The 22272-nt window shown below is 43.5% G+C and overlaps 1 protein-coding gene across 2 annotated transcripts in view; it reads right to left on the bottom strand.

The window, feature by feature from the left end:
• The window catches only part of KLHL14 (kelch like family member 14), a 138348-nt gene extending 120844 nt beyond the window's left edge, over positions 1–17504 (bottom strand). The window contains exons 1-2 of one of the 2 annotated variants that reach the window (XM_085605689.1): positions 17175–17504; positions 13369–14348 (exon numbers count right to left, since the gene is read on the bottom strand). In XM_085605689.1, the coding sequence (XP_085461815.1) occupies positions 13369–14288 (920 nt within the window). In that variant the 5' untranslated portion in view covers positions 14289–14348; positions 17175–17504. Of the gene's footprint in view, positions 1–13368; positions 14349–16748; positions 16921–17174 lie in introns of those variants that run through there. The other variant, XM_085605688.1, reaches the window with a different exon arrangement.
• Positions 17505–22272: the final 4768 nt, after the last annotated feature.

Genomic DNA, 22272 nt, shown 5'->3' with positions numbered 1-22272 from the left:
CTAGTGCTTTTCTAGTAAATGTGACTTCTAGCAGAGTGGGAATTTTGTTAATTAACATTTAAAGTAATTGAAATAGGTCAATTGTTGTGATTGGCCTAATTATTAGGTTTTAATCAATCGCATGCACTCTTTGCATTTTAAAGGGATATCTAAATTACCAAAGTTGTCAGATGCTCTATTTTTTTCTGAACCTAAATGCAAAAAACATCCGTATTACTATGATGATATCAGTTCTCTAGATCTCTGCTATCTGACATCATAAATGCGATATTCTAGGTATAAGTCCATGAGATACAAATTGCTTTTTTTTGCCAAGATTGTAATAAAAATATTCTCATCAATATTGAGAGTTTGTCTGTTTGGCCACATTTTGCTCATTGCCATTTACAGCAGGAACAAGCTCCGTGCAGCAGATGTCCTTTTCTTGCGTCCTTCCAAGCAGTGTAGTGGCTTCACATAGCCGGTTAGTAACAGTGCTACATTAAATAATTTGACACATAGAAAGCAAAAAAAGGAAAATATTTCAAGGTTCAAAGAACTAGTTGTGAGCTTTTATCTTCAATGGCTTTCAAAAATTTCAGTAGGAATTGGGCAAGTTGCATGTTAGTATCGGGTCCCGTCTGAAGACTAACATGAACAAAATACCGCTCAAATGAACTAACAGCTTAATAGCTCTTTATCAAAACACTTGAGCTAATAGCTTGAGAGTCCTCCCTTTCACTCCATAAATACTGCTTATCTTGAACAATGATAAGGAATTTAGACATAAGGATTAAGATAGAAAATGGAAAATGATGGAGAAATCTTACATAAAAGTCATGGATCACAATGTCAATCAAGATGCGCGCAACATTCAATATACCACCATTGTACTGCATATGATATATTGCATAAGAGGTAACTGTCTATCTGCTTAGAATACCAATGACGTTTCGACCCTAAATGATAATTGCAGGTCATCATCAAAAGAGATTACTTAGAGGGGCACCTTGGGAGTAGCATTCATGGAAAGGACTGTAGGTCACAGGAGGGTGATCAATCCTGGGGCCTACTCAGGCGTTCATACCAATCCACCCCTCAAATCAATCTGACCAGATGATGAACTTGCGATGAAAATATACATTTTAAAAGACGTTGAAACTGTAAGCAAATAAACTAGTACTTCCCTAATACCAAGGAAATTACACCGTGTGGCAACTACTGCGTTTCCAGACATTCCACCTCAAGCTACTAGTCTGCTTTATATATAGACACACCTCTAGTCACAATCATTATTTTCTCACCACTTGGGGCACTGTGCACCTTTTCACCATGTTTTTGAATTGAAGTTTTCTTGACAAAATAATTTTTACACTGACTATCTGTTTTGCAATATTGTGTTAGTAATAGGGTTACTAAAATATTCGTAATAGAATATTGAAATAAAGGCAAAATTAACCATTGTCCCTACAGACATAAAGTTCATACACTGTCAGAAGTGCTTTCAAATATTATCCTGATTAAAGGGAAAGGTCCTCGAAGACATTTTAATTGAACTAACCATCATTTCCTGTTTCTTTTTCTTTCAATTTATTATATTTTTATTTGTTTAAACTTTAGATGACAACAAACATGTTAGGGGCAGCAACCATTTTCCCTCTTACTCCTACCTCTTCCCTCGTGATACCCTACAGTACAAATATCTCTTGGCTCTTTGACCAATAGCCCACCGTCCCCACAGCAGGCCTGTCATGCTCCAGACTTGTACAAAAGGAGTTTGTGCATCTGGTAAAGAAGGACAGAGTGTGCTGCATTGAATGACAAATAATGTAGGGGCAGAGGTGGGAAGGAACACCTTTTTGGGTGGAATATCCCTTTAACAATAGTCCCCACAGAACACATAAATGTACTGCTAATTCAAAGTACCTGCATGATGCAATTCAATGCCATCCGCACTTTCATTATCTGCTGCAGTCAAAAGCCTCTTGCGGGAAACATCAGTTACATCTTGGTGTTTACACCACAATAACTTTACAATGTGGGTATTACAACGCAAGTCATTACAATAACTTGCTCAGGATGGCGTTCTAAACTAAGTAATAGTATGATTGACAATTCCAACACCTTCCCTACTGTAACGAAAGCTGGAGTTGGAATAGTAAATCATACTATTCCCAAGTCCAGCGCCCTCCAGCGCAAGTCGTTGTAACAACTTGCGTTGTAATGCCTGCGTTGTAAAGGTATCACAGTGTAAACACCGCGATGTAACACCGTATATTCGCCTCTTGCACCCACATTGTATGTTATGTTGTGCTACTGTGTTAATATTGTAGTAAACATGACACCACACTGACCTGAAGAGTGATTATGAGCTGATGCTCAGAGGCCAATGTTGGGAGCCATGGGTCTATGCCAAGGCTTAGCCGACTGGCCACTGGTGAAGGTATGGTTATCAATGTTCCTGGTCATGCATGCAGTGTGATTCAGTGAGTTCACCACGTAAAAACGATGCACCAAATCAGGATATAATTCATGAGCATCTAGAAGGTCTGCGATTCAGGAGAAGAAACAAGCCAATAGCGACTTTGTGTCACAACCAATTTCGTAGCCCAAGAGAGCAATGAAAGAACTTGTCAAGAGCTGGTAATTGGCTAAGCCTCTTTGTAGCTTTGTGCAAGTTACTTGTACTCATGGTTCTAGAATGTTACCAAAGAAAAACCATATAATCCAGGTAAACAAAAAAGAGATATGTAGCTTCTATTGCTTCATTCCTACAAACAGTCTGAAATCATGGAAAACGATTTTAAAGTGACAAAATATTTCTCTGAGGTATTAGCTTAGTTGGAAATATAGCTATGTGTAAAAAAATCTAACTATATGATGCGTTCATCTTCAAAGAATCGTCCAAAAATAAACATAGCTCCCTCAATAAACAGCCAATGAATCTTAGAGGCACAAGATCTTCATTATGTAGCAACAACACTGTAGGAGAACATCCAAGCAGTGTGTCCCCTCCTCATCCCCAATATAAGTATACATTTCTCTAACGATGAACACACGGCAGGCAGAAACTAGATGCACTAAAAACACAACTCCCAAGCAGGCACAAAGCATTTAGGATAGCATGCCTATTCCAAACCCGAGCACCATAAAAGGTTAACTTTAAGTCCTGACAAACAAAGTAACTTAATTCCCATACAAGAATCACTATAGAGTGTTAAAACACAGCTCAGTGCTGAAGGCTATATCCCTAGCAATGCTTTGCATAAGAAGTGACACCAGGCAACAGAAGGCTTAACAGAGCCACCCACTCAACATAAGTCTCCCAAAAGGCTTGCCCAAGAGAGGAACCTTTACATTCATCCAGACCTAAAAACAGCAAACAACACCATAGCCATTCACTGATGAAGACCGCCAGGATGAATACAAAGGTGTGCAAATGTGGCATCACATTTCGCAGGAGGAACAACATAATTAGAACTATAAAAGCACAGTGTGTTGACAAGAAGAACTTCACCTCGAGGCTTTTGTCCATATTCTCTCTCCTACTCCTAGATGGTGAGGGAGCACTGGAACCTAAACTATCACTGTAGAACAGCGCCTCCTCCTCAAACAGAAATCCGACTGATGTCTATGAGGAACTGCTGACTTTATTCACTGATTCATACTGTGTCTGTCAAAATACTACACAGATTATTTCCTTTTCACTGTTTTTCGCAAATCTTTTTTTACTTGCGCTGAAACTAAAAAATGATAAAAACCAACTGAAAAATTATAAAACATGCACATATTTGGATTGTTCAATCTGTTGAAAAATACAAATACTACAAGAGGGGTGAAGGAAAATGTGCCCTTAATGGTGTCTTTTAGATGTTTCAAGTTAAACAACGCATATGAATATCCATGAAGAAAATACCAACAGATGACTCATGAATCTGCACAGAGATCAAAGATGTACATTTATAACCAGGAAGGGTATCACACTTTTAGATAATGCATTGTAGGTGTGAGACCTCTAGTTTTCAATAAGGGTTCAGCCCTTTACCCTTTTTCATTTATTTATTTTTGTAAATATCTTTATGGGCATTTTCAAGAGGATACACTGGACAGTGAAACGTACATCCCTGAGTTCGATCTCCGACTGATACAAGGAACAGCAACTGTAATTGAGTAGTTGGCAATCGATGCATACAAATGAAATACAAGGCTCAGTAGATGGGACCTCGTAGCATGGCAAGAGAGACATTAACAACACCTTACACAGGGTTTCGCACAGAGTCCATAAAATGATAACCAACAGTGCAAAAAAACAATGCTAACACCAACTATAACTTCCGGCTGGAGGTCGCCACCTCACACAGAGTGCGAAGGGGGGGCCAGGAGGGAAAGGAGAAGATACAACATCTATGATCCCAATGGAGCGCTGGGGGGGCGGGGGGGGGGGTCATATGGAGAAGTTGCAAGGGGCCTCTAATTGAAATATAGGACTCTGGTGATCCCATATCCCAGAAGAAAGTTCACCAATGCCGGGTCACTGTGGTGCCGCCATGCCCCTAATATTCCAGGTTAACATATTAAAGGAAGTGCTCATAGAAGATGGTGTGTACCCTAAACAAAAGCATGCAAGGCAGTCCCTCTCTCCAATGAGCATGTCACCTACTGTTCCCACGAGCCCTCCATTACAGCCAGGGAAAAATAAACACACAAAACTGCAACACAACAAAACGACCCAACCCCAGGCTTGGACGCCAATGAGCATTGTGTCATCATGTCTCAAAGAAGAAACCTAGATGCAATGTGTACCATCAACAATTGAAAAGTCCTTGTGGGATGTCCAGGGGGGCTGGCCAAGCCCCGTTAACAATGAGATTACTGTGTCGCAAGGGAAACCATCTGGACCCAGTAGGGAGAATCTAAGTAGTGAGCCCAACTTTATCTGCGCACAAAACAAAAGTACCAAACCGCCCAACATACTGACAGTTTCAGCACTTATTGTACTGATCGAGGGTAGCCATCCTGCAGAAGTCCTTAAGGATCCATCTTTCTTTTGGGAGAGCCCTGTGAGGTGATCAAAGAATCTTCCCCCGGAGGCCGTCAAGCCAGGAATTCCCAGCTCCGAGTCCAAATAATTTTCTGTGGCCAGGGCTTGGTACCTGTTGGTGCTGTGTGTGGAGACCTCAGCAACCGCATGTGTCCTCTCTCAAGCTGCTTGTTCGTTCATAGGGCGGGAACATGTCTTGTGCGGATGGCGGCGGCACTTCAGCCTCCCATCAAATCTGCCCTGCCAGCCATCACCGGAGACGTCAGGCTGTACATATATTATCTGGGAGCGCTGCCACACCCAGGTTATCTCCTGGGTGGAAAAGAAATTGGTTGAATCAAAGTCCACCACTCACAGGCAGACAGGAAATAGTAGAGCATAGGACAGGCCCCAGGTGCGAAGTTGCGCCTTAACTGCCCTAAAGGTATTGCGCTTCCTATGGACCTCAATGGTGTAATCCGGGTAAGCTGTGATCATGACACCATTCTATGTCCAGGGGCCCTTCACCCTAAATAGCTGTAGTAGGAGGTCTCAGTCCCGAAAGTAGAGAAGGCGCGCTATGATGGGGTGCGGGGTGATCCTGGATGGGGCGGGCGACCTGGAATCCTATGCACCCGCTCAAAAGAAAAAGATTTTTGGGACCCTGGCAGCGAGTATTGTCATTGTCAGCTCAGTGTTTGGACTTTTGGAGCCCTGAGGAAACCCCAACAAGTTAATATTATTGCACCTGGAGCGCCCCTCTGGGCTCTCTGCTCTCGGTGCAAGGTCTTGCACCTCTGTCTGCAATGATTTCACCTGGTCCTGCAAAGTCAGCACAATGGGCCCGATGGATGTTAGCCTGGATTCAGTCTCATCAACACAGTCAACAAGCATGCCCCGTCCTCTTGTAGAAGCCCAGTTTCAATTTGTATTGCTCCCAATTGAGTCTCCATGGCAATTTTGGAGCTCTGTATGGCCTTAAAGACCTTTTCGAACATGCCTGTGTGGTTCTCCAATGTACACTCCAGCTGGCGGATTGGATCCACCGAAGTCTGGGTGGCCAATAGCTTGGCCATAATCGATTTCTGGGGCGGAGGTTTAGAGCCCTTAGGGCGCATCATGCCACCAGGTGTCTCCAGCGCTACCATCTGAGCGGTACCCCTTAGGAGCGTGGGCACAATCGTCCAGCTATGGAACCTTAGGCGTCACAAATGCAGCCCCTGTGTGGCCAATCCCGTAGTGAAAAGTAGGTGATGGGTCTCATACATGCCCTGGAAGCCTGTGTATTGTTGTAGGGGTGCTTAAGATGCTGCAGTTATCATGCACCGCTGTGCCCATGGAGGCAGCGCAGGTCTCAGAGGTCGGGTGGGAGGCGTGGTCATGCTGCTTCTCACCGTCTGCACCAGCCTCCCTGTAGTCAGCAGGCCGGTGTCAAGTATATATCTTAAGTGCTGCAGGAGGAGTGCTGGTGAGCCGGAGCAGCCTCAAAATCCAGAGATCGCCTGGTTGTAGCGAGGTTTAACACTGTCACAGATACGGGCATAGGGGAAGCCGCAAAATATGAGGTGCTTATTGAGGAAGGCCAAATACCAGTCACAACACAGGCCTGAAGATCAGGAGAAGTCTGTGGATTTCACGCAGTGTTGAGACATGTAGCGCTGCCCTGAATGCCCTCAGTGGAGAGCACAGTAAGGAGGCGACTGGCCCCTCGGTCCCATGGCTCATTAGGAAAAACACTGGGCGTGAATGCCCCCAGTTTCAGTGCTAATGCGGGTCCAGATTGTCAGTCACTTATGGATATGCACCCCGGGGTTCTCCCTGGAGAAGCCCTGACAGTACCTTCTGGGAATTCAGGGAAGTCCTCCACGTAGCATGTTATAATGAAGCGGTACCCGTATAGGAAGGGAGTCGAGCACCTCAACCGAAGATCTCCCACACTGTCCCTGGGATAGATGGAGGCCTCACACCTGTTCTTCCTTGTAGGTTCTGCTCTGAGTCGCCACGCCTCCCTTGACAGTGGGGAAGCACTAATCGGCAGGTGCAGCCACGCCAGAAATGCCACCGGATTATAGAAACAGTGGTGCGCTGTTGTTGCGCAACACGGCTCCCACACCATCCAGGGGGATTGCTTCTTGAGTCAGTGCTTCCCTCCTTGTTGCGGCGTACACTATGAGCTGGGAATGCAGCAGCCACAGCCGAAACCAACAGGCTGCAGATATTGCGCCCAGGTCACTCCCTGCCGCTGCAGTCCAACCATTGCAGGCTTCGCTCATCTAGGGCCCCGGTATATCCAGGTGTGCAAGGGCGGGCAAAATGGCAGCCTGGGGCTCCAGATCAGGAAGGATGGTTGCAACTGTGCCCAGATGAATATGTAGCCTCAACGCGAAGCGTCCGACCACAGCACTATCTTGAACATACCCCTTTTACCCTTTTATTATGACTATTCATGATATATCTTTCACAGACATCATGAAAATTATTGAAAACACATACTATTAGATGCACTGCAAATGCTCACATCAAAGGTGGGCTTCAAAATAGCAGATACAATAATAATCACTGACTATTTTATAACAAAAAAGATAGGTGCTCATATAAATTTCTACCTGCAGTAATCTTATCAGCAACTAAAACAGAAACCTGGGCTTCATCCACATAAGAATATTGTAATCATGGACTAAGTAGAGGCAGGAAAGTCCCCTGCACAGTACATAAATGTGTACCACCGCCCTGAGTAAAACAATTCCATGTGAATGAGGTATTCTGGTTTTTACCAGCCCAGGTACCACTCCAATCTAGTGTGTGTGTGCTGAGGCAAAGGCCTGTCCCTGGCAATGCCACCTTCCAGACACAGTTCTTTGGCCTGGAAGGGTGCACCACTGGGAACTGATACAGTTGAGTCTGAAGATGATCAAGAACTGAGTCATCTTGGGCATTATTCAGACTCCGGACATTTTCATTCCCTGAATCACTATGGCCATCATTGAAAATCTGACTAGTTATCATCAAATATTGAGTAATGAGTTTTGTCAAGAGCTGAGTAATTCTGAGGATTAATAAAAAGGAAGTCTGTTAGGAAATATTGCTGAGACTTACCTTTGCTTAGGTGTTGTCGGTCACCAGTCCCAAACAAAGGCATGTGACATCACATGTGACTTCATATGGTCACTTCTGTGATATAACGTTTGTAATACCACTTCTTTTAACATTACTGAGATCAGAAAAGTAATTTAATGCTACCCCTTCTTCACAGGAAAAGACAATACTGTTTCTGATGATTAATAGTAAAAATACCATTCACAATTACACCTACATATTATGATTTTTTGGCTGGAGTGATGGTGGCCCTGTATGTAGGAGGAAGGACAGCAGCAAACAAGATCTCTTTATGGTGGTTTAGGACAGATGCATAACTTTAATATGGGACTTTCAAGCTTCGGGGATATCGCCTCTCCCAGGTTTTAATCTTTTCTGGTTACTAGCGAGGACTTGAATACATGTAATATGTTTGTTAAATAAAATGGGTAAAGTAAGCCTTCTAGGGCACCATCAAAAAGCAATTTGTCGCTGATATGGTCTCGGAAAAATTTGGCCCAACCCCTTAATGATTCAGAGCAATAGGCTACTGCTCCAAGGTGGTGTGGTGGGTTTGCAGGATTGGTGATGTGGAGCAAAAACTAGTGGCAAAGAAATTTCAGGGTCACCATGCAATGTTAGAATGGATTGTCTCACACCTACAATTAAAAAGATTATGATATATTCACATAGAGCCTGATCATCTAACCTGTAATAAACCCCCAATATCGCAATGTGCTTGCAGTTAAATGAAAAATGCTTTCTCTAGTATTTTATCTACTACTGGAAGGTTTGTGGTCACCTAGTAGTGATTGCTAGGAATTTACCTAAATTGAAAAAAAGCAATAGTTTCAGCAATTCTAGAACTAATTATCGTGTAAATGGTTTCTTTCCAGTTATGTGTTTTCAAGGCTTAATTTTGGAACAGGTTAATCCGTATAACCCTGATTTAAGGGTTTGTAGGTTATCAAGAGTGTATTCTGCTGTGACGGAAGACAATCTTGGCAGGACTTTTGGTGGCCATCCAAGTTGCAGATGTGAAGCAATTTGTAATTATGCTCATCTTCTCTTGGAAGAAATGTGCTTTGTTCTTAAGGCAGTTTTCTAATAGTTCAGTCAAAAAAAACAATAACAGGTTTATCAGTGTAATCCCTGATTTAAGAGTTTGTAGATTGTTGAGAGTGTATTCTGGGGTGGCAAGAATTTTGGTGGCCATCCAAGTTGTGGATGAGAAGCCATCTGCAATCATGTTAATCTTCTTTTTGGAAGAAATTTGTTATGTTACTATAAAGGTCTACTAACAGTTGATTTAAAAAAACAAGAGGGTCCAGCTAGTCATACATAGAAAAGTTATTTGTAACTGTGGATTGCTTGAGAGATTTTATTTGTGGAGAAAGTATATTTTGCCTTGGATTTGGTTTGTTCCTTCTGTATGCTTTTGCCTCTCATCTTCATGCAACTCTGACAGGAGCATGTTTTTTTATGGCGCCTAGTTTCTAGTTACCAGCAAGCTTGCTATAGTGAGCTGCTCACAATGAAATATGTGTCAGAGTTTAAAATGGTTAAAACAGGCTCCCGCTTCCAGATCTTCATGAATGTGCACAAATGTACTGGGCAGCAAAGGGATAATGATTGTCAGCTGAGTGGGACATAGGTAAGCACAGGGGCCTGAGAAGCTCGTTGATGATCACGGAGATGATCTTTGAATAAATCTTCGTTTAGATATTTTGTGAATAAAATAAGTGATAATGTGAGATTGATGGACAGGGGGCTGCTGCTACATATTCTAATGGTTTAGTGGTAAAACACTTTCCTTCTGTTTTTTTCTTTCTTGTACTTCTTCAGTTCTAGTCTGGTGATTACTGTGTTGCAATGACCACTAAGGGGCAAACTTGATATTCTAACACAAATCAGTATTCACACTATTATATTTTCTGACATCACTGTTTCTGAACGTGCATTCTAGTTTTAACTCTTACGAATTTGATTTGCTTCATGTTACCAGGCCATTGAGAATTCACTTTTTCTGTATTAACATAGTTGGCGGAATTTGAGCCCATTTTGAAGTTCCTGCCAGCAGGGGCCATTGAATATGCACACAATTGTGTAAAGCATCCATTGGAAGCTGTGACTATGGGTAGCTTCTTCTTCACCTTCACCTTCATCTTCACCTCTCCTATTGGTATCTATTCGATTATTAGCTCCATCACTGTCATCACTACTTCATATACTGGACTTTACGCATGCTGTTATCCAGTGTCCTGTATATTGTCCAACTCTCTAAATTGGATTGTGTATATCTGCTCTACTTTGTATCAGTACTTTTTGTTATTCTCTATTTCCATTTTTTTTTTTTTATAAAAACCGTTTGAACACAAAAAAGGATATAAATCGCTGTTATTCACTGCAGTAATGCCATCATGGGGAAGTTGACTCCTCCCTGGTCTTCTTACGTCATTGGTAGTGGCCCTGACTAACGCTCCTCGCCACTTACTTATAAAAAGCAGAGAGTGTAAGTTTGATGCAAGAGAGAGAAAATTGAATGTCAGAGGGAGGTTGGGAAAGATCGCAGAATGCCAGGTATATTATTATGTAATATACGGCATGGTGGAATCCCCCGGTAATAAATTAACTTACTATTTCCTATGAACCCTGGCATTGGAAATACCATTGCAGTATTACCACATGTGGTATCAGCACTGGAGCAAAGCCCCTCACAATGAGGGTCTCAGCCTTACTGGTTTTACACAATGTTGTAGAAAATGTTTGCTTGTGGTGAGTACACCCAGGCTTGTTTTTTTTCAAAGTTCCAATATCTAAAATTATTTAAGAATGCTCATTTTGTGGCTATGTACTCAAGTGCCATTTAATGTGAATCCAATTTCAATTCGTAGATGACTGACAGCACTCTGTCATATTTCAAGATATTAAATACTGCCATTCCACTTGTGCACTTCCAGATCAGTGAGTTTCTGCTCTTGATGCCTGATCCTGGAACCCTGCAGGACAACCATAATGGTTGTTCTTGCAAATCTAGAGAATAGTCACTGGAAGAAGGGGTGCGGACCCCCCCAAAATAACCATACTGGAGTTCAGAAGGGGCTTGGGTAATAAATGGGCCTTTAAACTGTGGACTTGTCTTGTTAAATGTGTTGTTTGTTCAAAGAAAAGGGTTAAAATGACAAAGTACGTTTTTTGACCAATTGCTGCCTATTCTTTTACCATGAAGATATGCATCAACCATTAGGAAAGAAAACATGCGACCCATTTTTTGCAGTTCTGAATTGTGATGGAAACAGATGTTTTTATGGAATCAAATCAAATCAACACATTTTATTTGGTGATGAGCAAATTATAAATGTTTGCTGAAAGTCGGTTTCCACATATTATCGTTTCTGCATTATATAGTCTTATTAATAAAACTACCTGCCTGTGCAAATTTAGTGGCCATTTCAAAGAGCATTGTGCTGTCTGTTAATCCCAGGGCACTAACATACTGTGTTTTAGGAATATATTTGCATCAGTGTGCTTCAAAATGCCCTACGAGCTAAATACTACACCCTCTTCCACTCTCCTACTGAGTGTAACTCATTTACTACACTTGTTCTTTGTATGATCCTTGTGTAATAAGTACAGGGGCCCTCGTCAGGAGGCAACTGCAGTTTGCACACACATTGCCACTGTACTTACACAAATACTAACCATCACACTGCTGCAAGTGTGACAATTCAGACTGTTGAAGGCCGCCAAAGCTTTAAGAATGGCTTGGGTGGCAGGTATTAGTTGTTTTTAATGTATATTGAATTAACAAACAACTGTTGTTCTGCTCATTTATAAATTACACAAACAGCGCCAACAAGTGACAGCTGTCATAAGTGCAGGTTCTGGCAATTAAGTGATGGTGCTGGGCACTGAAAACCAGCGGCTCAAATTAAGCACTGTTTTTTTACGATCCCTATAACATCAGTGATGTAACAATGATAGCAGCACCCTCACTCTGAAAATTGTTCCACCACCACTCATATAAAGTAGAAAATGATTAGTGTTCTTCGCTGAATGAATGTAGGCACTTACATAATATTCCCTATGCAGCACAGGCCCCACTTCACTGATAACGACTTAGCACGGTCCAGTGTATGGCCACTCTTGGTGTATATGTCCATATCACAGTATACTCAATTGACAAAATAATAGGCAATATAACCACATAACAGTTATTAATCCCTTTTTATCTTACCAGCTAGGAGTAGGAATAAATTGTTAACTGACTAGTTAGGTATTTTTAACTAACACAAACACCACTTCCCCAACACTGCACAACACATAGTTTCACACAAAAAAGTGCTCCTACGTAAATCTCGCAAGTCGTAGCACGCCCCAAGCAGTAGATGCTTGGGATGGCCCCAATGATGAAGCATGTCACCTAGGGGCAACCCTGGGTGAGTGAGGGGACTCCAGAAAAGCATTTTTCTTTTCTAAATTGCTGAGGCTCACCAATTTGGTGAACCCACTGTCTGTTGACTCAGGCTAGTTTCTCATGATCCATTATCTATGGATCAATTGAGTGTACTTTAATGATATAGGAGGACGAACTTAGCCTGAACCTCCTTCTCCCTCTTATTCTGACACATATCACAGTATACACACATTTCTTATATATCTACATCTATGATACAATCGCTGCTGTAATTCCTAAGCCAAACACTCATTCATTCGACACATGCTCTGCTTATACCCAGAGCTCATGGAATGTACATGTGTGTAATAGTTCTATGTCCCTAGGTTCGTTATGTGAACACCTTAGTGCTCTACCAGAATCCCTTTCTGGGTGTTCCAGAATCCCCAAGCATGCACTCAATATAACCTTTCCTAGATGTTCTATTGCCACGATGTTTGAGGGTACACATAGCTACTATCCCATGATGAATGAGGGTGGGAAGAAGCCTTTCTGCACCAAGACTAGTCTATGTACACTTCTTATAGCATAAGACTCCAGTCTTTAAATTATTTTATGGTTGTGAGTGTATTTCCCCTTTACAATATTTAGATGTTTCAACTTAAAAAAGTGCATTGAGGTTTTGTCAGGAGAATTCTTGCGCTCTTCCTAAAAACCTTCCCCATGTTTGTCATAACATGGAGTCCTCCCCTCTTGCTGTTCCTATTGATGTCTTTGGAGTTTAAAAACACAAGAACCCTTAAAACCAGATTTCCCAAAAAAAGGGCCTTTTCCTTTCTCTCCAATAACAAGCCCCTCCCACAGTGTCATGGGTAGGTCATGGGCCACCAGTTCTTACCTGCTTGCTAGGCTCTGCCGGCAGTGCTGCCGAAAGGGCATCAGGTGGTAGTTCATAGCATCCAGCAACAGTTTCTGGCAGACAGGTTCATTCCTCATGAAGTCCACACTCTGCACCCGCTCCACTAGTTCGGGAGCTGGGATGAGGGCAAAGCGCAGGCGCTTCATCAGCTCGGGTGCATACTGCATGCGGGTCTCGCGGTCATGCTCCAGCCAGAGCACCGCCATCTGGAAGAGAGCGAGCTCAGACTCGACAGGCGGGGGCAGCGCATCCAGCAGGGCACGCAGCTCATCGGCACTGAGCAAGAGCACGTCCTCCAGGAGATACTTGCTGGCCAACTTTTTGGTCTCCTCCAGGCCATGTAGCGCTGCGATGCGGCACACCTGCTTGTAATTCTGCCCTGAGATCTGATCATTGAGGAACTGTACACAGAGGCGGGTGACCTGTGGCAAGTGCAGGATCTTGCTGACGGACAGCACCTCCTCGGCTGTGTCCAGGCAGAGGGTGACATTTGCTGTGTAAAGGTACTCAAGGACCAGCCTCAGGCCCACGGAAGAGCAGCCCTGCAGCACCAGGTTGTTGATGCTGCTGGCAGCCCGGGGGCTCCCTGCAAGCAGCTTGTCGTCTGGAGATGACGATGGCGTGCCTGGTTCCTCTTGGTCTTTGGGCCCAGGGGTTCCCATTAGCCCCCCTCCACCATCCTGAGACCCAGGGTGGCAGGAGGAGTTGGAGGAGAAGAGAGACCGGAAGTACTGCGAGCATGAGGCAAGCACGGCCTTGTGGCAGTGAAAGTGTTGGCCCTGTGCCGTCAACGTCACATCACAGAAGAGCTGCTTCCGCCAGAGCAGGTTCAGGCCATGCAGCAGGTTGTCGCTGTGACTGGGGTCAAAGGTGGACGTCCTGTCTCCTGACCTGGACATGGCAGCAGAGAAGCTCAGGAAGCTGGTGCTTGGCACTGGTGGGAACACGTCCGATGCAACCTGTCAAAATAAAAAGAATACAAAATAAGCTGTAGAAGAGTTGCTTCTGGCACTGTAGCAATGAAGTACTCATTTACATGCCTTCCTATAAGAACAAGAAAAAGGTCAAAGAAGGGATTCCTTAGAGCCAAAGAATGAAGGGCGCTTTGAGCTTGGGAACTTTGCAACTCTAAGTTGTGTGGTGCCCACTCTAAATGTGAACAGGAACAACGCAGAACAAAGACATCAGCTACCAAATGAATATTCAAGTAACAGGGATTCAGTATTTCATACGAGTTAAAGTGCATTTGACAAATGTCGTTATTTCCTCTTATCAGACAGACATACATTAAGAGAGGTACATAATGCAACAGCTAAGCTTGACTAGCCTGGTGTTTTCTTGTCTAATTGTAAACTGGAAAACGCTGTCGTTTGATACTTGTAGAGTTTCTTGTCTATTGAATCCTGGCATATGTTTATAACTTTTCTCCCAGACTTGTACAATGAAGTGGTTTTTCTAAACCTCTAGGTGGGGTGAAGAAGTGAGATGATGACATCATATGTCTGTTGCCCAGAACACAGTGTCTCGGAACAGCAGGGAGGTCTGAAGACTGACACTGGTGTGTGGCATCTTTAGTGCTTCATGCATTATAGTCCTGTCTTAAGGTCAGAAACACTTTTCTCTGCATGAACCACATTTACCTCACAGCACATTTGAATATTATTGTTTTTTCTTCACCCTGGAGATTTTCTTTACAACCGAGTTAACCAGACAGTATATGTTTCAGGATAAGTAAATGCACAAGTGAGTCTTAAACACTGCAAGAAGCTGCATATTTCATAGCGACCATTAGCAATGATTATTTCTGCAATAAAACACCTCCTGACTGCCACCCTGCACTCGAGTCGCCCAACACATTGAAGCATATTACCATAGGCCAACCTCCAGGTGTCCGATCACAAAGAATCAATCACTCTAGAAAATACAGACAAACATCTGTGTAGGATTTTAGGAGGTATGTGCATTCTTGGTAAGTCATAAGATCTGACAGAGGTGCATATGAACATGAAAATAATTCCTAATGGGCAAGCATACTCCCTTTGCCTGTAGTGTAACGTGGGCCACACGACAGAAATGGGCAAAAGCACACTTTTAATAAAATCTATTAGAACCCCCGTACTATACGGGAGTGTGGCCTTTCCTTTCATAACCTGGAAGACACTTGCTCCAGCATTTAATAAACGTCAATTAACGCGGGCTTCCACCTGGGCGCCGGCCCTACTGTCTACAGTAGTAAATGTCTGTGGGCGCAAGTATAAAATGAGTCCGAGTGAGTGGCTCGCAGTCAGTTAACTTGCTTCTGCACATGGGTGTGCTTTTTTGCGTTCGTCCCTCTGACAAGGACAAACAACTTTCTAAGTCTGGCCCTGGAAGAGGAACAGCAAAACGCTCCATGATACCGAGACACTCCAATATGAGCAGGCATGGGTGGTCGGGCACAGGCACTTTCTTTCTGCTGCTACTTATTTTGTTGTGTTTTCAATGTTATCATAAAAGGTGGGGACACTAACATAATAGGACTTTAAAAATACGAATACTTTACTAGACAGTCCCACCAGCCCCACCAACACGTTTTGTCTTAAAATACAAAATGTCATGGTCCAAACCCCCAACGCTCCTTTGCCCCTACATCCAGTCTCCTCTCCACATCTCCGAGCTCCTGGACCCTTCGATCCACAAAGCGCAGATTTCAATTTGCAAAACATGATACACCTGCTGTCCCCCTGGATATAAAATGATAAGCAGGGTTGCAACTTTCCATTAAATGACATTGAATGGATGCTTCAGAGGGTCAGCTTGGCGAAATGTCCATTAATATTCCCTCTGTTCGATACGGCACGGTTTACAAGCTGGTCTTGCGACAGGTGATGCCTCGGCCGCTGCTTGTCTCCCCTGCGGAAGTTGAGGGGGCAGCTGCGGTGCAGTGACTGGTCCCTGCCCCCGCCCTCTCCCTGTGCTCAGCCTGGGCAGGCGCAGTCCCACCTCCTCCCGCCAGGGGCCGCCACCTCGCCCGGCGCTGACCGAGCGGTGCCCAGGCAGCCGGAGTGGCGGCGGCTCTCGCGTGCCTGACCGCGAGACAGCCTGGTGCGGGCACGGGGCAGGCACCGCGAGCCGGTCCTTCGGGGCTAACTGAACGCTGCCACCGCAGTGCTGCGTCCGCTCTCTTTGCCCCATCCACACAGCGCCTAACCTCACTCACAAAATGGGAAGCGTGAAACGCGACCGAGCCCGCACTGCACCCCGGCACTAGTCTCGCAGAACAGCGCCCACACAGCCCCTCCAAATGCTAGAAGACACACAGAGACTATCCGCACCGATACCCCACCCGCCCCGCGCAGACAACCGCAAGCACCGGATACCTCCTAACTCCATCGCTGCTCACTCCTCGCGGGCGTCCAGAGGCTGTCTGTTGTTGTTTCCGCCTTGCTTTCAGCCAGCCCTAGCACTTTTCTCGTCGGACCGAGCGCCCTTTGTGCAACCCCAACCTGCTTGTTATGAAAAGACATCTTTTGATATCTCCAAGCGCCTCTCTCTCTTCAGCTGGACCCGGTCAATCCTTCAACCTCCCCCCCGCTTCTCCCCCTCCCCTCCTTCCTCTTCCTTTCCTTTTTGCCCATTTCTTTTTTTTGCAATTGGAGTTTTTATTCTCAGAAGAGGGTTCCTCGCGCACTATCCACCCCGCCCCCCGTTTGACAAAAAAAGAAGAAAAAACAACGCCACCACAGACATACACACACACACACACAACACAGGAAACAGACCGAACAAGGCCCGAGAAAACTTACCTGTCCAGCGACCACCGGCCGTCCGAAGTAAAAGGTCCACTTCCAGCAGCCCTCCCCCCAAAAAACACAAAAACAAAATCAATCCTCTTTGCTTTATAAAGGAGAATTTTGGTCGCTTGCTTCCAAAAAAAACCCTCTTCTTGTTCCTGCAACTCCAGAGCAGTCACTCTTTACAATTTATTTTGCCGTTCATCATCTTTAGCCCCCATGAATTAGCAACAGTCAGGGAACGCGTGCATGGGGGAGAGGGGATGGAAGAGAGAAAGAAAGGGGAGAAGAGAGAGCAGGGCTTTCTGCAAGAGAAGAAGGAAAAAAAAATGTACGTGTGACAAATTATGCTACCAAGAAACAACACATCATTATCCTTGGGCCTGGGGCTCAGTGAGTCGTAACGAGAGTAATAGGAAATCCACGGTTGGGGAGAGAAACGGTCGTGCATGGCCGGTGGAGGGAGACCGTGCAGGGGGATGGCTGCTGGAGAGACTCGCAAAATTATGGCTCAAGGCTATTGTAAAAATTGTCGAGCGTAAATGACTGCGATTTCAAACATCTTTTGGAAAAAGAACGGAGGGGGAGAGGAAAGCGGGGGCCCCCACCGCCCCGTCCCTTCCCCTTCTTTTTCTGCCCCCTCCCTTCTCTCTATAAAGAACCGTCAAGTTTTAGTGCGCATTGCTAATTAGTCAATTTCTCTCTGCCTTCACAGGCTGGCGACTTTGCTGCTGAGCTGAAACTGCTAATTTCTGTGACCAGCTTTTTTTCTCCTTTTAGCTGTGATCTGGATGAATGAGTAGCTGTCTCGCAGAGATGACAAAAATAAACTCCTAATCCCTCCTCCAAAAAAAGAGAGCGAAATTTCCACTACATCTTCCTCGTGCATAGATTTATGATCTGGGGGTCGCGCTGTGCTATATGCAAACTTCCTCGTGGCGTGTGTGCTGTTGTGTTTCAGATGACAAGTACACAGACAGTATACATCTGTTTTGCTTTCCATCTGCTCAGAGTTCTGCACTTGTTTTTAGCAGTACTTTGTTGTCGGCTGTGTTGGCGCTGCTGGGGCGGGAGAATATACACAACACGTCTCCCAGTGTTTGCTATACAGAAAAGCTAGTATTTGCCACAAATAGTAAATAGTTACATCGAACATTTTCCATCGCACCATGCAAGATTTACGATCTTGTTTGAAAGCACATTGCTCTGTCTTTTTGTCTGGTTACAAGACCTTCTCTGAACTTCACCGTCAGCTCTTCTTGAGCTAAGGGTTGAAAAATCACATTTTCTCAGATATTAGCTTTTTTTTCAGATTTGCCATTTACACATTAGAAATTGCAGTATATAAATGTATAACCCACATATATGCGGCCTGTCTGTGTCACGCCTGTTAACGGCGCAACCTTCACACACACACCACTTAAGTGCACATAGCCTTAATGTCATTGACTGTGACATGCACTTTACTAATATATTTGTTCCCTTCCTAGGCGACAATTGTTGATTAAAGTATGTTTCTGATTTGTCTTGGGCACATAAGGCATTGTCCCATGGCACGAAGACACTGAAACTCTATGACTTCCTTTGTCAAATGGTCAATTCGAACATCTTAAAGAATACTGAGACATGTCACCGTACGAAGGCACTCAAAGACATAGGAATCCTTCCCCAAAATGACGGCAGAGTTGGTTTCATCCTGTTCCTCCTTCGTTAAATTCAATATGGCTGTCTGCTACTCCAAGGAAAACACTAAGTCGTGTGAATTTGTATTGCTTTATAGAGGTGACGATTCTCATGCATAATCATCGTTGGCCAGGTTCTGTTTGTAAATTAACATTTGTGGTGGGAGTGAGTTATCATAGTAAAGTTCCACTGCTACTAAAGGTAGTCAACAGCACCAGCCTACCTGCCACTATAAGTATGGCTCCTTTCTCAACTCGCTCAACATACACGTTTGCCAGATGCAAATCTACTTTCCATGGTTTACAAACCAGGTCCTTTTCTGTTAGTGAATGACAGTTGGTTTGATGTGACATCTAACTTACCCCAGAATACCTAGTTTAAAATTATTATCATTTAGGAGTGATGTTTTAGAATTTCCTTACCTGACAGTAGCAAACAGCAGCCTTGGATTGATAGATGACAACAAACTAAACAAAAGGGCATGGCTGTTCAGAAAGAATGGAAACAGGAGGGTTCCCTTTGCTTGAGGTTTTGATGGATTGAGTGAAAATCTTGGGTAACCTGCTGAGAATAGGTCAAACAAAAAATATATTAGCATTACTACATGTCAGCTTACCTGAGGGTCCTCCTCACAAGTAAAGTAGACACGTTCCTGAAGAGTTCCTGGAGCTGCTTTGTAGAGAGTGGTTCAGAAAGAGGTTGGGTCGAGTGGAAGAGAATGTGAGGAGCAATGAACTGAAGGAGGGTCTGCAGGAGCTAAGGTCTATGTGGAGCATAAAAGTGTAAACTAAATAGACACTAATCCTGACAAACCATGTGAGATTTAATACCAGTCCCAGACCTGGAAGGTTGGGTCAGTAATACAAGTGAAGAAAAAGTGAGCAGAAGAATGAATTAAGTCCTCAACTAGGTACCAAAGTTACTTATTGCTAGTACAGGGATCCAATGTTGTGTCCAGTGAATATTCATGTGTATGGTGTCTGTAAACCAGCTGAGTCCTTTCAGAGGGACAAGAGTTAGAGCCTGTAACCATCACTCATAAATTACATTACGGGAACCAGTGAGTAGGGCCTTGTTCAACATGTACATGCTCAGATGCCACAAAATGTCTTTGATGCCATTGTATTCTGTTCCTTAGTGCAACCCCATGTAGGTACCTACCACCATATAACCTTCCCATATTATAGACCATTGAAGTTTTCAATAATTGTACAATAGTGCAGAATTCATTTCGGATTTCATATTCAGGTGGGCCATTTACAAAGGCATATGGGCCATTTTTTGCACCAAGATTTTGAAACACCAGACTGCAGAATCAATAGTTTGGCATATCAAGTTGATGGATACTGGCGGGATAAAACACAGAATAGGAAAAGAAAAAACAATACCTCACCCTATATTGTTGAAAGTGGTACAATTTAGTCCTTCAGTGCCTGCAGATTTTAATGTTATAATGTTACATAGTAATGTGGAAATCTGCACTCACTACAGTATTCACAGTGCATCTTTTGCCATATCTTTAGCTGTGGGAAAAAATAACTTGGAACCAAGTAATGATAAAGACTGGCATGCTGAACTTTCAGCAAGAAAGAAGAAACCGTGTTTTGAAATATGCATGCATTTATTTTACATCAGTCAAACAAATCGACAAGCGGTGAGGGCTTAGAAGTGTGCGCACTGGTGTAAAATGCTGGTTATTAGTCTCTATTGTTTGAGGAGCGCTCTACTCTCAGTAGTCCCACCTCCACTGGCCGGACAAGATTACGCGTTCGATGTGAAAACGTAGAATAACAGATATAAACCTCAATTAAGGGGATAGATGGCCGAAGCCCAGACGGGTATCACAGAATAATCACTCAGCAGCAAGTTTTAGGTAACCCTGGGCAGAGTTCGTGGAGTTCCACGAAGTGCAATAAAATCTCCGCCGCACTACACGGAGCTACTTAAGCGGCGAAGTACAATAGAAAAATGCCATTTGCGTTGATTGTACAGTGCTGGATGATTGTTCGCACTGTGCAATCATTGCGAATGGTACCATGTACAGCGCAAGCGGTCCCTGCTTTCCTTTTCTGCTCTTTGAGTAGATTTTTACTCGAGCAACAGCTTTCTCAACGAGAACGGGCAGTTTCTCAACATGAGCTGTCGCGAGCATACGCGACCACTCGCAATGAGAAACCTGACCCCCCGCGTTGGGAAATTTCGTCGGGATGTTGATTTTCCACGCTCGCCAACTTGAAGTTGACGATCGTGAACGAGGAAAAATCTCGCCTGGAGGCTGATTTTCCTCACTTGCAGTCTCCAACTTGACGTTGACGAACACAAGCGAGGAAAAAAAAACAGTTTTTCAGAACTCCGCGAGCTCTGCGTAACGTGGAGGGCGGAAAACTCCACAAACTTGACGAGCGGAGCGGAGTTCACCGCCCAGGGTTAGTTTTAAGCCCTGACGATGTCCAGTGTGGACGAAACGCGTTGGCTGATTGTCTTTTATGATGAGTTGTGGATTGAATAAATTGGAAGTTTTGGAAATAAAACATATTAACTAGATATTTATTAAGACTGCCTATGGACTTTCTTTGAACGTGACTACTATTAAGCAATCAGCTTGAGAAAATTATTGACAAACGCGCTCCTTTTGGATATTTGTTGAATTTATTATACATAATCAAATGTTTATATAAAAGTTCATAAATTATTCTAATGCTGAATATTAAAACAGCACAATCATTGTTCAGTTGTCTGATTTGTCCTTTCAGCCTGTCAATCAGTTTGCAGATGGTATGCTGTGGAATTCTATATATATTGGTGGTACGTATTGCTTCTTTTACTGGGCATTAAAGGAAGAATAATCATGTCAAAGGCAGATGTCCAACAGAAAGCAAGGAGCCATTTTGCAGCGCTTTGTACTTTGTAGAATAACATGTAAAATTCCATCTCATAAAACGTATCAACTACCACCATATTTACATTTTGTATTATGGGACTAAATCAACAACAACACCAATTGCTTTACATTTATGTTGTTTTGATAGTGTAAGTAAAGTTAGTATAAAGTGTTGTGTCTCTCCTTTAGTGTGTTCTGCTTGAGTATACGTCCCACTAAACCTGATGAACGCTTTTTCAAGGAAAGTTCTCATTCATGTCCTCAAGTCTCAAAGGTTTCTTTTACTTCATATAAAAGAGGTGGAGTAATAAAAGTTGTTTAGTGTCATGCCATATAGTTGTGGGGCAAAGAAAAGGCGAACATAATGTTCTGTTTAGTTAAAAACTTATATCTATATCCAATATAATTTACATCGCTTTGATTTTAATAAGCATTTTATACTTTTAGGGTATTACTACGTATAATCCCATAGAAGAAAGGCTAAGTTCCCCAATTGAATAAGGGTGGATGCCTTCATAACCATAGGTAGGTTTACAGAATATCCAA

Source organism: Triturus cristatus, chromosome 5_1, assembly GCF_964204655.1.
Source record: "Triturus cristatus chromosome 5_1, aTriCri1.1, whole genome shotgun sequence".
Classification (NCBI taxonomy): Eukaryota; Metazoa; Chordata; class Amphibia; order Caudata; family Salamandridae; genus Triturus; species Triturus cristatus.
Note: the sequence above shows the minus strand (reverse complement) of the source record. Positions and strands in the feature narration are given on the sequence as shown.